The sequence below is a fragment of the Esox lucius genome, chromosome 12 (genome assembly GCF_011004845.1).
Source record: "Esox lucius isolate fEsoLuc1 chromosome 12, fEsoLuc1.pri, whole genome shotgun sequence".
NCBI classification, from domain to species: Eukaryota; Metazoa; Chordata; class Actinopteri; order Esociformes; family Esocidae; genus Esox; species Esox lucius.
Window position 1 is genome coordinate 31,097,860 of NC_047580.1, and position 16,316 is coordinate 31,114,175.

Here is a 16,316-nt window from a genome sequence, read left to right on the forward strand (position 1 = left end):
GTCGCTGGGCAATACGTACTTTCATGTCTGTTACATGTGCCATGTTTTTCTTCCTGCCTTCCATGTGCGAATGATGTGTATGTGGTTGAGTGATGTTCCCAGTGTGTGAGTTGTGAGTTGTCTGGTATTCCCAGGTGCGCGGAGTTGCTGCTGACGAGCAGGGGCGTGGTTTGCCTGGGGTCCTGGCAGCTGGAGATGATTGAGGGCCTGATTGACCATAGTATATATGTAGTGTTTGCCTTGTGAGCTGGGGAGGGCTTTTTCTTGTTTGATTATTTGTGGGCAGATTGTAGTGTGATTTCTTAATGTCTGTTCTATTTTGATTTGTTTTGTGTTCCAGCCCATTTTCTTTTTACAACCCTGCCTGGTTCCTGGAGAAGGGAAAGATAGTACTGCCCATGGGTCTACTTCTGCACGTAGATAACACTTTGTTATACACACTAGTTTAGCTGGGCGGGAGTCACCCATGTGTTTTGGTAAGAGCTAGGAAAGCTGGTTAGGGTTAGGAAGGATTAGAGGTGTAGAAGCGTAGGGACCTTTTTATTGTTTTCATTGATTGGACCCCGTTCCCGAAGTCCCTTCTCCTACCTTCCCTATTGTGTCTATGGTGTTTTGGTGGGATGGTTGTTCCTGTAAATGGGTGTGTTATGGTTTTGTTTACTTAGTAACTAAACCGCCCCAGGGTGGGAATACCCATAACTTCTGACTGTCGTGTCTTATTTAATTGGTTGCACCCCCACACCTCTGCGCGGTCCGCACCTTGTCATCTTGTGCGCTAGCACGGGTAACTACGTCTCCACCTCAGACGAGAACCACCCGAGGGGAGTACGTAACAATCTCCCTCCAAAGATTTTCTATTGGGTTCAGGTCTGGAGACTGGCTAGGCCACTCCAGGACCTTGAGATGCGTGTTTCGGGTCGTTGTCATGCTGGAAGACCCAGCCACGACCCATCTTCAATGCTCTTACTGAGGGAAGGAGGTTGTTGGCCAAGATCTTGCGAATACATGGCCCCATCTAACCTCCCCGCAATACGGTGCAGTCGTCCTGTCCCCTTTGCAGAAAAGCATCCCCAAAGAATTATGTTTCCACCTCCATGCTTCACGGTTGGGATGGTGTTCTTGGGGTTGTACTCATCCTTCTTCTTCCTCTAAACACGGCGAGTGGAGTTTAGACCAAAAAGCTCTATTTTTGTCTCATCAGACCACATGACCTTCTCCCATTCCTCCTCTGGATCATCCAGATGGTCATTGGCAAACTTCAGACGGGGCCTGGACATGCGCTGGCTTGAGCAGGGGGACCTTGCGTGCGCTGCAGGATTTTAATCCTTGACGGCGTTGTGTGTTACTAATGGTTTTCATTGAGAGTGTGGTCCCAGCTTTCTTCAGGTCATTGACCAGGTCCTGCCGTGTAGTTCTGGGCTGATCCCTCACTTTCCTCAATATCATTGATGCCCCACGAGGTGAGATCTTGCATGGAGCCCCAGACCGAGGAAGATTGTCCGTCATCCAGAACTTCTTCCAACGTGATTTTCTGGATTTTTTGTAAGTAGGAAACACTGACGATTTTGCAGGTTATCAAATACTTGTTCTCCCCACTGTACGTAGATATGTCCATAATTCTAACTGACACCCAGATGTAGTCCACCTTTTACGAGCCACCTCCGAGACCGTCGCCAAGGTACTGTTTATGTTGTTACGTCTTCTGTTCTGGCTGTGCCCAGCTACACTACATTTAATATGGATTTAAAAACCGCTGAAATCTATATTAATATCTACCTATATAAAAGATACACAGAACATTACATAGTACTTTATTTTAATATGTACAGATTGTCATATATTAAACATTTGAAAATCATTAACTGTGATTACTTATTCCTTGAAGACGTTTGGGATATGACCAATTTGTAATTTCTTTGTCATTAGCATGTTAGCATCTTAGACTGCATGGCTGGTCTGAATGGCGTATGATACAGTGGATTTAAAGTCTTCACACCCCTGTTAAATGCCAGGTTATCTTTGTCGCATTCTTTTACATCACATAAACCTGGCATTTTAACAGGTATGTGTAGACTTTTTATATCCACTGTAGCTCATTCTGCCATTTTGGTGCAATACAATTTAAACCAGATATAAATTAATATAATTTCTTTCTATGTTAAGCGACAATGACTTTGGAGTCCTGTGTTTTTCTAATGTTGAGAATCTAGTTTGTCAAAGATACAGAATGTCATTCAGACTCGGCTCACAGCACACAGCTGGTGAGGTAAAGGATTGAGGGTTAACCCCACCAATGGAGTGAGGTCGAGATCATCCTCTGTTACTCCTGGAGGAGGAGAGAAACGAAAACGCTGCAGGAGGGAGGCAAAAAAAATGAAGAGCTCCATCCTGGCAAGACTCTCCCCCAGACACAATCTACGACCTGGAAGAGGAAGATGACAACATGAGACACTATATCTGGAATGAGGCTGTAGTTTCCTATAGTTGACAAATATTGACACTTTCATCCCCCAAAACTCTTTGAATCACTAAGCACCATAGAATGAGATTTGATTTAGTTAACTATTGCTGAATGGTAGTATCAAGTAAACAAACATCAGAGGGACTTACCTAATGAAAAGGGTATGAATGCGTCTCTCTTGACAAATTGACCTCTCTCATTCAGGAAGTGGGCGGGGTTAAAGGCGTGAGGAGTCTCCCATTCGCTCTCGTCCCGGAGGACTGATGTCAGCAGAGGAATCACATCTGTCCCCTTTTTGATGAAGTATCCCTGGAAGGTGATGTCTCGGCTGGTGACGTGAAGAAGAGAGACGGGTAAAATGTTGGCCACCCTCTGGGTCTCATGGATCACTGCATCAGTGTAGGGCAGGTTCTTCCTGTCTTCTATCAAGGGCTGACGACTTCCTATAACCCTGCTTATCTCCTCTTGGACCCGGTCTGTGAAGTAAAAGAACAGGAAGGGACAAAGTTACAATTCAGTATGAATGATCATTAACACAGATACGTTAAAGTGTCACTTATGTTTTCCATTAGTCAAGAAAAACAATAATCTGTGAAGAAATGTGATTGCATATAAGTTTGTCCACCAGTCAAACAGAATATTTCAGTGTTTTAAATTAGGTTATCGTTATCAGTCAACAGTGCTAGAAGTGAAGATTACATATCAATACATCAAAATGTTTTCAAAAGACAAATTCCATCTGGCGTAAATACTTTTTTACACGTCTGTTTTATAATGTTCTTGCAATCTAGCTACAGATTTGGTGACACAGTACAGCTTGTTGTTTTTCTCCTGATCTGGTTTAACCAACATTACATATTTAACCAACTTCACAACAAGAGTGGAGAGGCTTCACCTTTCCACTCCTCATCTCTTAACTAATGGAATGCTGGGCTGTTAGATAACTGAACGCAGACCGAACAGCAAAACGCTAACCGTAGACTGAAATAAGTTGCATTGCCCTTTGCTTTAGATCCTTTTCGTTGACCTGTATTTGGGGTTGGAGAGTTGGACAATGTTTACAGCTGGTCCTGTAATGATTGTCTGACATTCCACTCAAGCACAGTGTGTACAACAGTCCAGCTGTGTTTGTCAGATGAGTTTGTCTGGACTGTGTGTTCATCAGTCCTTACCCTGTATTTGGGGGTACTTGGCCATAAACATCAGACCCCAGCGCATGGTTGTTGCCGTGGTGTCGGTGCCGGCAGCAAAGAGGTTGGCCACTGTCTGTATTAGATTCTCAATGTGGTAATGAGAGTTTGAGTTTCCCGTCTCCTAAGATTCACAAACAGTAGTTGACTCCACATGAACAATTCCTTATTTAAAAATGTGTGTATATTAAACTGTCTATGAGCGTTAATTAGTTATTAATTAAAATGAATTACATGTTTTCAACTGTAATACCTCCAAGGTCTGCATTCGGACCAGGAATGAGTCAATGAAGCCTCTACACATCTGAGGGTTGAGAGTCTCCTTCAGCTCCATCACCAGGTCTCGGATCTCCTTCTTGTTGTCGGCATCATTTTGAAACATACGGGACTTGGACTCAAGTAACGGACCGAGCCACGGGAAGATGTTGTACAACTATTTTCACATGAATAGAAATTATGACCTTTTATTTTCTCTGTGTATTCAGTGCCCGCCTTGGCAAAGATGAGCAGAAAATGGGTTGCCAGAGAACACAGAAATTTCCACGGGGGTTATAGGAATTTCCAGTGGTGTGAATAATCGTCATGTATGTTTTTTCTTTAACAATTTCCTCTGATGAATCAAATCAAGCAAATGAGCAAGAAGTGGTACAGTTCTTCAGGAGGCCACTGTGTTACTTGGACTTAGTGCTGCATGAGTTGCCTCAAATTTAACATGAAAAGCACAGAGCAATACCTCTACTGAAGCAGAGCCTCCAAGCCGGAGGCTCTCATTGACTCGATCCACCGAGTGTCTGAATCTGGGATCAGAGTATTCAAACCTGCTGCCATAGACAATGCTGCAGATTACGTTGGAGATGGCATAATGTATTGGCTGGGTTGTGTCAAAGGCTTCACCTGTAAATAAAAAGCAATACAAATGTAATAAACTGAGAAAGAAAATGTACACTTGTCTTGATTGTGTTGTTGACATAAGAACATTAAAAGTTTACCCTTGTGTTCTTCAAACACTTCTATCAGGTAGCGAACTTCCTCAATGATCTTCTCCTCGCTCCCTTTTTTGCCCATGCCAAAGTCTCGAAGGTTTGTCAGGGCAAAGCGTCTCATCTCTTTCCACGAATCTCCATTGGCGAATGAAATACCTGAATAAAAATGAAGTAAAATTTTTTTTTCTAGTGTAGTAATTGAAGGACAACTGGTTGAATGACAGTTGGGTTGGATGTCAGTCAGTGCTCCTGTGTCAACGTCCTGGTTGTGCTAGTAGGGTGTTAATAAGCTGAACTGCTTATAAAATTGAGAGTCAATTTTCGACTCTCCGCAACCTACGACGAGGCAGGGATATAATAGAAAATTGGACATTTTAGAAATTGGGAGCTGAGAAAAACTGTAAAATCTGTGGAATAGTAAAAAAAAAATTAAAAGCCAGGCTAATGGAAGTAGAAGGTTCTAAACAAAATCAATATTTTTATTTTTTCATAAAACCAAGAGAAAATAGTGTAATTGTTATGTTTTTGTTGATTATGTGTGACATCCAGCCTCATTGAACACAGATGACCATAATCTATCGAGTTGGCAGCGTTTGCACTATTAGCACAGAGCATGCCTGCTTTCATTCCCATCGACGGGGAAGCAAGGCAGTGGGAGGGAGCACCAGTAAGTTACTTCACATTACCATTTCCTTGTTGGAGTTCCCTAAATACAGAAGCAATCCCCCGTTCTCCAAACTCCTCTGCATGGTTGACCAGTGCCTCCTTGACCGTCTTGTATCCTGCAAGAACCACCACCTTTTTTGGTCCAATGTGAACTGTGAACACCGAGCCATATGTCTTAGACATCTGTGGAACAGGAAATGTTGCCAAAATGCAAGGTTTATTAGCAGTCAAATCAAGCTGGGTGTTTTGTAAAAGCACTTTGTGACAACTGCTGATGTAAAAAGGGCTTTGGAAAATTCAGGTAACACTTTATTTTGAGAGTCATTAAAGTGTTTGTGTAAATGCTCTATAGATTATCTACTGTCTATCAGTAACATTTTAAGTGTCTATCTACTAACCCAAACCTTAATCATTATCCTAACCTTAACCCTTACCCTAAACCTTATTCTAAACATGATCCTAACCATATGCTTGCAGTAGCATGCAGTGGCTTATCAACAGTTAATTGAATGTTTGTTAATAGTACAACCCCATTTTCAAAAATGTTGGGAAGCTGCTTAAAATGTAAATACAAACAGAATGCAATGATGTGCAAATCATTTAAACGCTATATTCAGTAGAAAATAGTACAAAGACAACATATCAAATGTTGAAACTGAGACATTTTATTGCTTCTTCAACAAGAAACCAGGCAAGCCGGACCGCAATAGAAAGTATTGCCCTCTTGAGATTCAAACCAGGCCGCCCACGTGAGAGGCTGTGTCGCTAACCACTACACCACAGAGCTGGACGTTTGACAGGTGTCAGTATAGTGTCAATTAACAAATCCTCTTTTGCCATTGGCCATTTTAACAGCTATTTGGCCATTAGGGAATGATATTGATACAGTTAAACTGACTAACATTTCTTATTAAGTTTACCTCCACCACAAATAGCGTCTATGAACTGTTAGATTTTTGCCACTGGCCGTTTGAACGGCTTATTAGCCAGTAATAGGCTTACTGGTATCTACTAACTTCCTAGGAATAATCATAAGAATTGAGCAATTTCTAGCGAGACTGAAGATGATTTGTTCCATACCAGAAACAGTCGCAATATAACCACATACAGTTTCAGTTAAGGTTTACTGTAACGTAACTACTGTATGTGAAGCCAGCTGACCCAAAACGCATTTTTCAGTTTCAACATGTGATATGTTGTCTTTGTACTATTTTCAGTTAAATACAGGGATAAATGATTTGCACATGATTGCATTCTGTTTTTATTAGCATTTTATGCCACGTCCTGATTTTTTTTTTTATTATAATCTACAGAACTCCAAGTCATGTGTAACCAAAATTAGGCTATATGTCCTCAGAGAATGTGTATTGATGACAAATTATCTTGTCAGTGTTTAACATACAAGTTTGGTTAATTACATTCCAGATATGAATGACTGATAATATAAATATTGAGAGTGATCATTAAAATCTTCATAATAAACGTCCTTGAAGGGCATGAAATACTCCCATTCTTTTTCTCATAATTCCCTATACAGTATGTGTCATGAAAAAATAATTCAAACATTCTACGTTCAATCTTTGAGACACTAGGACAGATGGCTTTGGTTTTGTATGATGCGTAACAACAAATATATCAATCCAAAGGTCAGAGTATCATTGCTGTAAATGAGTGAGGAGGGATCTTTAGTACCAATAATATAAAATCTATCATTCGTTCTGCAATTTTTTTTATCCGTTTCTAAGAACAGTAACAACAAAGGGGCATTTTAAAACGCCATTTCAAATAATCTCAGAATTTTTGGGGGGGGGTATGTACAGTGGATATAAAAAGTCCACACACCCCTGTTAAAATGCCAGGTTTGTGTGATGTAAAAGAATGAGACAAAGATAAATCATGTCAGAACCTTTTCCACTTTTAATGTGAACAATTCAACTGAAAAACAAACAGAAATCTCATAGGGGGAAAACTGAAAAATAAAAACCATATAGACAAAATTACGAGTGGGAACGCTTGAAAAATGTCTGACCTCATAGACAGTGTCGCCTAGCCTCTTTAAATCCAGCTGGAGCAGATTACCAAGCAGGGGTAGTGGTCTGGGTCCTGGAGGCTCCTTCCCCTGTGGCTCAGAACTGGAACCAGAGGAGAGGAGGTAGAGGACCAGTAGAAACAGCCCAGCCCCCAGGAGTGTTACCGTGCTGCTGGGAGCCTGGTGGAGAAGACCTTCCATAGGAATCATCACTGAACTTACACGCACCGCTTGTGATCACACGCCACAAGAGCACAAAGACGTTTGTGCTCATAGAGCCCATGGAGGCTTCACTTATATAGAGGAAGTGAAGGGGGAGGGACTGGGCATTCTGAAAAACATTAAATTATTCTGCCAAGCCTATATCAGATCATTAACTAGTTTACAGTATTATCACGGTTCTGAGAGGTTTTACGCTGGTACAACCTAATCTGAACACTGAAAAGAATTGCAGAGTAACAGTCTTTTGCGTGTTTGATTCTGACACATTCTGATGCAGTGGAGGGATTCGTACCAAGGGTGTGTGCCAGTGACAACATATGCTGTATCTTAAATAGATCCCGTTTCTCACAGTAGGACAATAGTCTTTTCATAACAGAAAAGGCTCATGTAACTTATGTTTGACAGCACAATCAAAGGGCTGACACATGTTTGGGGCAAATTCATTCTGAAATTGTGAAGTGGAAATTACAAACATAATTCAATGAATTAACCATTATGTTTTATATTCTAAAACTTCAATTCGAAATGCATTGTAGTGCAAACGGCTCCCACACTCGTTGAATCAGCATATCACCGACAGCCACAAAGAAAGCTGTGATCTTCCCGAAGGGGCACAGCTGCCTTTCTTTGGGACCTCGTCACGGAGGACATTTAAGAGCTCCTGAAGAGAAGCTTGTGGCTGAGATAGGAGGTTGTGGGTTCAGGAGAAATGGATGAATCACTGGTTGACTGTGCTGGCGATGGAAACCATTTGTTGTGAGTTTGAGTTTTGTGGATAAGAACGCATTTAAGAATTACACATTTTGTCACCGAGATATGCAGGACGTTCTAGGAGAAGTTAAGTTGGTTAGATTGAATAGGAGCAGGCTAGTTTGGATTTTGTGTGTGACAGCAGGTCAGAAAGAAGAGGCGTCATAGATAACAAAAATGACTAATGGAGGAAACTGTTGTGGAAATCACTAAGTAAAGCTTCATTCAAGATTTGCAAACCTGGATCAGTTAACAACACTCTCAGCAGAGTCAGGTCAAGAGCTCCATGTTGAAGGTTGAGCTCAGGTCTGTATACATTCAGTACAGCCCACTGCCCCCCCTCCCATGCATGGTTAGAGGTCTACATACATTCAGTACAGCCCACTGTGTCGCCATGCATGTTGTTGCGAGCTTTGGCAACAACATAAGACGTCTACAGGCATTGAGAAGTTTAGCTAAAGCTATATTTATCTTCTGTAGGCAAATCCTTGATGTAATAAAATCCTTGATATAATAAAATCCTTGATGATAAGTGAGCAGAGCTGAAACACAAAATGGCCTTACTGAATTACTTATATTTAGAATAAGCAATATGATTTTATTGTACTATGGAATCACGAAATGTCTAACACAAAAGGTATTTAAATGAATTAGCTCTCTATGCCTATTCTATGGCACTGTTAGAAGCTACAAAACATGTGCATGACCAACTCGTTTTTGTTTTATTAACTCATAATCAGAAACAATCATTTCAAAGCATAGTCCTATATTTGTCTAAAGTTGAGGGTCTAGTTTGTAATCAGCGTTTGAACCAGACTCCCATCTCAGACACGGCTCACAGCACACAGCTGGTGAGGTGAAGGACTGAGGGTGGTTCCTGTGGATGGTGTGAGGTCCAGATCATCCTCTGTGACCCCGAGAGGAGGAGAGAAACGAAAACGCTGCAAGAGGGAGGTGAAGAACAGGAAGATCTCCATCCTGGCCAGACTCTCCCCCAGACACACCCTACGACCTGGAAGAGGATGACAACATGAGACACTAGATTTGTAGCAATAATATAGACAGTGCCCTCGCACTGGTCAAGGGCTCCCTAGCGTTCAGGGATTCCCTGGTGGTCAGGGGTTCCCTAGCGGTCTGGGGCTAATTAGCAGTCAGGGTTTCCCTAGCAGTCAGGGTTTCCCTAGCAGTCAGGGTTTCCCTAGCGGTCAGGGGTTCCCTAGCGGTCTGGGGCTAATTAGCAGTCAGGGTTTCCCTAGCGGTCAGGGGTTCCCTAGCGGTCTGGGGCTAATTAGCAGTCAGGGTTTCCCTAGCGGTCAGGGGTTCCCTAGCGGTCTGGGGCTAATTAGCAGTCAGGGTTTCCCTAGCAGTCAGGGTTTCCCTAGCAGTCAGGGTTTCCCTAGCGGTCAGGGGTTCCCTAGCGGTCTGGGACTAATTAGCAGTCAGGGTTTCCCTAGCGGTCAGGGGTTCCCTAGCGGTCTGGGGCTAATTAGCAGTCAGGGTTTCCCTAGCGGTCAGGGGTTCCCTAGCGGTCTGGGGCTAATTAGCAGTCAGGGTTTCCCTAGCGGTCAGGGGTTCCCTAGCGGTCAAGGGCTCCCTAGTGGTCACAGGTTCCCTAGTGGTCAAGGGTTCCCTAGCAGTCAGGGGTTCCCTAGAGGTCAGGGGCTCATTAGCGGTCAGAGGTTCCGTACCGGTCAGGGGCTCACTAGCGGTCAGAGGTTCCCTACCGGTCAGGGGCTCACAAGCGGTCAGTGGTTCCCTAGCGGTCAGGGGTTCCCTAGCAGTTGGGGGCCCTAAGCGATGACTTCAGTCTAGAACTGGCCCTGACAATAAGTTCCTAAAGTTGAGAAAAGAAACAATACTGAAACTGACATCGACATGCCACCCACACTGCCATCCCACCATCTCCCTTTGGACTAATTCATGGCGGAGAATGCTGATAGTTGCTAGATGACATATCAATAAAACAAACATACAGCCGTTGAACTCACCTGCAGAGAAGGGCATGAAGGCATCTCTCTTGACAAATTGACCTTTCTCATTCAGGAAGTGGGCGGGGTTAAAGGCGTGAGGAGTCTCCCATTCGCTCTCGTCCTGGAGGACAGACGTCAGCAGAGGAATCACGTCTGTCCCCTTTTTGATGAAGTATCCCTGGAAGGTGATGTCTCGGCTGGTGACGTGAGGAACGGCCATGGGTACAATGTTGGCCACCCTCTGGATCTCATGGATCACTGCATCAGTGTAGGGCAGGTTCTTCCTGTCTTCTATCATGGGCTGACGACTTCCTATAACCCTGCTCATCTCCTCTTGGACCCGGTCTGTGAAGTAAATTAAGTGGATATTAAATTTGAATAATCTTCAACATGGATTTTTTTATATTTATGTATCCTCACCTAGAAAGAAGCTTTTGAGTGGAAAAACTAAACGTAATAAAAAAGTCACAGATGAAAACCATGAAGACTTGTTTGTTCTCTAGACTCAGATACCTGAAAACATCATGGTACTTCTTTTGGCCATTTCCGGAACCTTTGTCTCTGAACTAACACTGCATTTTACAACCCCTATTCAATGCAATACAGCAATGACTTTCATCGGAATATTAGCAAGAGTCCTCTCTTTGGAAATCTCCACCACAAATCCACATCTAGCCATTCATAACAGAACTGATGAAATCGCACCATCTTCTGGTGGCAAGACACTTAACATCTGGGAGTGTCGCTTGACCCATAAACTGCTTTTAGTGTGAAAAAACATTCAACAATCAGATTTTTCATTTGATTTAAATTCTCCTTTAACTGGCAAAAATGTAAAGACGTGCTGATGAGGTGGGGAATGTGTCAATGTTTACAGTATGTAGCACATTGATATTATTAATGACCACAATCATTCAGTCTGTACAAAGGTCCTGAAGTGTGTTTCCAAGGTGTGAGTGTTTATCTACCTTACCTTGTATATTGGGGTACTTAGCCATCAGCAACAGGCCCCAGCGCAAGGTTGTCGATGTGGTGTCGGTGCCGGCAGTAAACAGGTTGGACACAGTTTGTACCAGATTCTTATTGTGGTAATGAGAGTTCATATTGCCTGATTCCTTATACACCCAAACAAAGAATGATCACGTTTTAGTGAACAAGAACATTAAATTGTGAGAGAGTACCCCCTTGTTAGTGAATATCAAGTAATTATATGTGGTCAATACCTCCATGGTCTGCTTTTGTACAAGGAACGAGTCAATGAAGCCTCTACACATCTGAGGGCTGAGAGTCTTCTTCAGCCCCGTCACCAGCTCCCATATCTCCTTCTTGTTGTCATTATACTTTTCCTGTAGACGTTTCTTGGACTTCAGAAATGGGCCCAGCCATGGGAAGATGTTGTACAACTATTCTCACAAAATATAAAGCACACAAGGTTTGAATTCTATTTTCTCTGCTGATTTTTATTTTACAAATTTTAGTCCAGTGTGTTTAGTCTTTCTAGTGCATTTTGGACATCTGTGTTTCACTGTGACCGGGATTTGAACACCTGGCTGCAGTGACAGAACTGCACTGCAAGGCAGTGGATCAGACCACTCTGAGTCTGTAATGGGACTAGTCTTTCATTATTATTACAAGTGATGAGACTGGTAAAGTACCTGTACCGAACCAGAGCCTCCAAGTTTGAATATCTCATTGACTCGATCCACCGAGCGTCTGAATCTGGGATCAGAGTACTCAAACCTGCTGCCATAGACAATGCTGCAGATGATGTTGGAGACGGCATAATACATTGGCTGGGTTGTGTCAAAGGCTTTGCCTACCATAAAGGAAACAACATATAAATATACCCAGAAAAGAAAATGTACAGATTTCACATATTTGGGTTGTTTTGTTGTTGATATAGAAACTTTAAATGTTCACCCTTGTGTTCTTCGAACACTTCAATCAGGTAGTGAATTTCCTCAATTATTTTCTCCTCACATGCTTTTTTGCCCATGCCAAAGTCTTTAAGGTTTGTCAGGGTAAAGCGTCGCATCTCTTTCCATGAATCTCCATTGACAAAAATAATACCTATCAAAAAGGTAATAAAACAATGTTATTCTGATCTGGTTGACATTTAAACAGAAATCCATATGTTTTACAAATCCCAGATTAATGTAAACACCAGCCTGTATACAGAAGACATGAAGCTAAAGTTGGAGGAGAGTTTAAGTTGTTTTTTTTGTTGTTTTTTTTTGTATAAAGATATTTTGTTCTTTTGTATAGGAACTTATTTAATGTCATCCACAGTTAGCATATCTTTCAAATCAATCAACTGAATTGGCATTGAAAAAATGGGCAGCACGGACAGATTGCCAAGTTCCAACTGTGTGCATTGTTACCAGGATTGTTGCTAGTGAAATCTGACAACCAGGTGAATCAGTTGAGAGTGTAAATGTTGGCTGATCACTCTGGCGAGTTTGTTTTAGAGTACTGTATGTTGACGCGTGTTACTAAGGGAGAGAATGCCTACCTGAATAGTAGTTTGGCAGGACTAGTATGTTCCCAAATATATTCCCACAGTAATTTACAAATTTACAGTAAAACATTTGGGGGAATGTTTGTGGCTTTAACAAACGCTCAATGTGATTGATATCAGGTCATTGACTGGACCATTGTGTAGGACATTCACCATTGTGTTGTTGAGCCATTCGAGTGTATCTTTACTCACATAGCACTTTGAGTATTAGACAAAAAACTCTATCTTTGTTTCAACGTACAACAGAACAGCTGGGTCACACCAATGCTTTCAGATGGTAGATTTTGACTAAGGGATTCTTTCGTGCCTCCCTCCAATACAGGCCAGTGTTATATAGAGGTCTTGATATGATAGACTGGTGCACCACTACTTTGCTGTCAGTGAGTGAACTCTGTAGCTCCTTCAAAGTTATTGTTGGTCCCTCTGTGGCTTCTATCAGAAGTCCCATCATAGTTTGTGCACTACGTTTTGAGGGACAGCCTTTTCTTGGCAGTGTCTGGGTTGTGTGTTGCAACTTCCATTTCCTGATTATTGATCCAACAGTGCACACAGCTTTGAACTTCAATGGGTCAATGTGGCCAATGATAAGGTAGGTGTCCTCAAACCACCTGGTTTACAAATACATATATATATATATATATATATATATAGCGCTGGAAAAAATTAAGAGACCACAGCACCTTTTTCTTTCGTTTTGAGTGAGGAACAGAAGCGTTCAATTTGCAGCGGCCTCTTAATTTTAACCCTTCTGTTGTGTTGCAGATCAAGGCGATACCTGACGATTTCAGCTGCCACTGTTCTGACACCTCCTCCCTCCCCTGTGTTGTCCCTTTCCTTGTCCATCTGGTCATGCTTCTGACCTGGTCTAAGTTTAAATAGACTCTGGACTTAGCCCACATGCATTTATTCATTATTACAATTGGACTCTTAATATGTTCACCCGTCACCCCTCTGATCCTGGGTCCTCTCTAGGTTTCTTCCTAACTTTTGGCCTTCTTAGGGAGTTTTTCCTAGCGACTGAAATTCAACACTACTGTTGTTTGCTCCTTGGTGTTTAAGGCTGGGAGTTTTTTTAAAAGCACTCTGTGACAACTGCTGATGTAAAAAGGGCTTTATAAAATAAGTTTGTTTGATTGATTGAATGCATCATTTTTTGGCCTCAAACAAAAGGTGTAGCATATACTTTTTTTTCCCAACTCAATTTCTTTGACACAAAACATTTGATTGAGTTTTCTGATTTTCTGAAATATTGGCACCCCTACAATCAATATCTTGTGAGTCCTCCCCTGAAGTGGAAAACAGCACTGACCATCTACAGCCAAGTGTCAATCTCCTGGCAGAGGTAACTAGGTTTTGGGCTACAATATCCGGATACTTAGTAGAATTCCTTATGACATCGATCTTAACCAGAGGATCTCTAGTATCAAGCCCCAATCACTAGTAACAGCCCCAATCACTAGTAACAGCCCCAATCACTAGTAACAGCCCCAATCACCAGTAACAGCCCCAATCACCAGTAACAGCCCCAATCACCAGTAACAGCCCCAATCACCAGTAACAGCCCCAATCACCAGTAACAGCCCCAATCACCAGTAACAGCCCCAATCACTAGTAACAGCCCCAAGCATCATTGATCCACCACCCTATTTAACTGTGGGTATCAGGTGCTTTTCCTGACACGACCCCCGACTCCTTCCCCTTCTGACACCCCAATGGTGTGCACGGCCAAAAAGTAGTTTTAGCTAATTACCTGTATTTCCTTATTGCCCGTCATAATCACACCCAGACGTGATCAACTTTATGGCCATTAACACGATTGCATCACGATACCTGAGCCATAACATAAATGACTAATACGTAGGGTTGGGGTTTAAAGAAGCTAGCAAAAATCAATTCAAACGATCAGGATATTTATTTGACAGTATCTCACCTCAAAGAGAGAGTGGTAAAGCCTCTTCAAATCCAGCTGGAACAGGTTACCAAGCAGGGGTAGTGGTCTGGGTCCTGGAGGCTCCTTCCCCTGTGGGTCAGAACTGAAACCAGAGGAGAGGAGGTAGAGGACCAGTAGAAACAGCCCAGCCCCCAGGAGTGTTACCGTGCTGCTGGGAGCCTGGTGGAGAAGACCTTCCATGAGAGACATCCTCAAAACTTAGTTCTTACACCATGCACTGGAGCTAAATAAGAGACTGCTTGTACAGTAACTATGATTTGCCTGCAAAAGCAGGATTACGTTACATAAAGACAGACAGATTCATGGGAAATGTTGAAAAAATATTATTAAAAATCACTGCTTAACACTGTGCAGACCTAAACAAATGTACTATCCAAACTCATAAACTCTATGTGGAGGCCTCATACTTTGTGGTAGGTCAATAAAGATCGCTTCTGTTTGCAACTCCAGTCCAATGTTCAACCACTAATATTAATCATTAAGTTGGGCTGAAATAACCCTTTTGACTTGTCCAAAATGCAATTTTTGTTTTGCATTAAACTTCATAATATACACAAGATGATGTTCATCACTAACTCAAAATATAATTTAATCTGTGATGTTAGGGTCAAAAGAACCAGTTATGAGAAATAAAATTCTACTCTTTGCTAAAATATTGTCAGGTCACTACACACCATTCCAATAGGGTTGAAGTCATGACTCTGACTTGGCCATTGAAAGATTATATTTTGCTAATGTTTAAGCCATCCTAGACCAGAGGCAGCAAAGCAGCCCCAAACCATGACAAACCCTTTAACATGCTTCATGGTTTGGATGAGGTTTTGGTGTGTAGTGTTCATCCTCCTTCAAAAATATTTTTACATTTTGGTATTGTGTGTCCATAAAACATTTGGTTGTCGGAAAATGTAACCTTTGTGTTATGTTAACATTTTGGTTAAACTCTTATGTTATCGGGTCAAATTGACCCAGGATGGTAAATTAGGATATAGGATTAGGATTTATAGGATTATATAGGTGAATATAGGATTTCAGGTGCTCAACAGTTCGGGGTGTCCTTTTTCCTATTTTTCATTTCATAATGCGCCAAATGTTTTCAATAGGGGACAGGTCTGGACTCAAGGCAGGACCCAGGATGGTAAATCACAAATCACTACTCACTATTGATATCTTAGCCCCCAAAAATGTGTTTGACATCCATAACCAATTCATTGCTCATTTAAAAATATCACATTTAAAAAAAAAATGTTATAATGTAGTCCATTTAGACCACATTTACCTCATGATTAACATTCGTTTTTTATCCCAAAAAACCAAAATGTATCTATGTATGCTATGATTGGCAAAATTAACCAATACCTTTTAATGTATCTAGACTAAATATTATGATCATTGTGACAACTTCTATGTTTCGGGCCTAATGTTACACACAAATTTTAAGGTGGGGAATTTGGTCAGGGCTGGTCATCTCTGCACGATAAGCCATGACCATGTTTGCAGAGGGTTGATATCAGACAAGATCACAAATGCATTGTGTGCAGCTATGTCCAGCTTATTATATAACCGGACTAAAGGCCGG

The 16,316-nt window shown here is 41.9% G+C and overlaps 2 protein-coding genes across 3 annotated transcripts; both read right to left on the reverse strand.

Moving 5' to 3' along the window:
* Positions 1-1,422: 1,422 nt before the first annotated feature.
* Positions 1,423-7,614, reverse strand: LOC105023864 (cytochrome P450 2K1-like). Its single transcript, XM_010893374.3, has 8 exons — positions 7,330-7,614; positions 5,321-5,483; positions 4,641-4,790; positions 4,385-4,545; positions 3,905-4,084; positions 3,634-3,775; positions 2,611-2,937; positions 1,423-2,422 (listed from the first exon to the last, which is right to left on the reverse strand). The coding sequence occupies exons 1-8, from the start codon at positions 7,537-7,539 to the stop codon at positions 2,235-2,237; spliced, it is 1,521 nt and encodes a 506-aa protein (XP_010891676.2). The 5' UTR covers positions 7,540-7,614; the 3' UTR covers positions 1,423-2,234.
* Positions 7,615-8,864: 1,250 nt separating this feature from the next.
* LOC114840468 (cytochrome P450 2K1) lies at positions 8,865-14,869 on the reverse strand. 2 transcript variants are annotated; one of them, XM_029123958.2, is made up of 7 exons: positions 14,720-14,869; positions 12,252-12,341; positions 11,927-12,087; positions 11,495-11,674; positions 11,245-11,386; positions 10,290-10,616; positions 8,865-9,313 (listed from the first exon to the last, which is right to left on the reverse strand). In XM_029123958.2, exons 2-7 carry the CDS (start codon positions 12,304-12,306, stop codon positions 9,126-9,128), a joined length of 1,053 nt encoding a protein of 350 aa, XP_028979791.2. In that variant the 5' UTR covers positions 12,307-12,341; positions 14,720-14,869; the 3' UTR covers positions 8,865-9,125. The 2 variants fall into 2 exon arrangements, with proteins under 2 accessions (XP_028979791.2, XP_028979790.2); XM_029123957.2 differs by having other exon boundaries at positions 12,192-12,341.
* Between the last annotated feature and the right edge of the window lie 1,447 nt (positions 14,870-16,316).

What these genes read in the sequence shown, in the direction of transcription:
- LOC105023864 (XM_010893374.3), bottom strand. Translation starts at nt 7,539, where the DNA reads ATGATTCCTATGGAAGGTCTTCTCCACCAGGCTCCCAGCAGCACGGTA. An exon ending in TAGGCGACACTGTCTATGAG is followed by an intron (nt 5,484 to 7,329) that starts GTCAGACATTTT and finishes CCTGTTCCACAG; the next exon opens with ATGTCTAAGACATATGGCTC. An exon ending in TCCGAATGCAGACCTTGGAG is followed by an intron (nt 3,776 to 3,904) that starts GTATTACAGTTG and finishes TGTGAATCTTAG; the next exon opens with GAGACGGGAAACTCAAACTC.
- LOC114840468 (XM_029123957.2), bottom strand. Translation starts at nt 12,306, where the DNA reads ATGCGACGCTTTACCCTGACAAACCTTAAAGACTTTGGCATGGGCAAA. An exon ending in GAGGCTCTGGTTCGGTACAG is followed by an intron (nt 11,675 to 11,926) that starts GTACTTTACCAG and finishes TTGTGAGAATAG; the next exon opens with TTGTACAACATCTTCCCATG. An exon ending in TAAGTACCCCAATATACAAG is followed by an intron (nt 10,617 to 11,244) that starts GTAAGGTAGATA and finishes TTTACTTCACAG; the next exon opens with ACCGGGTCCAAGAGGAGATG.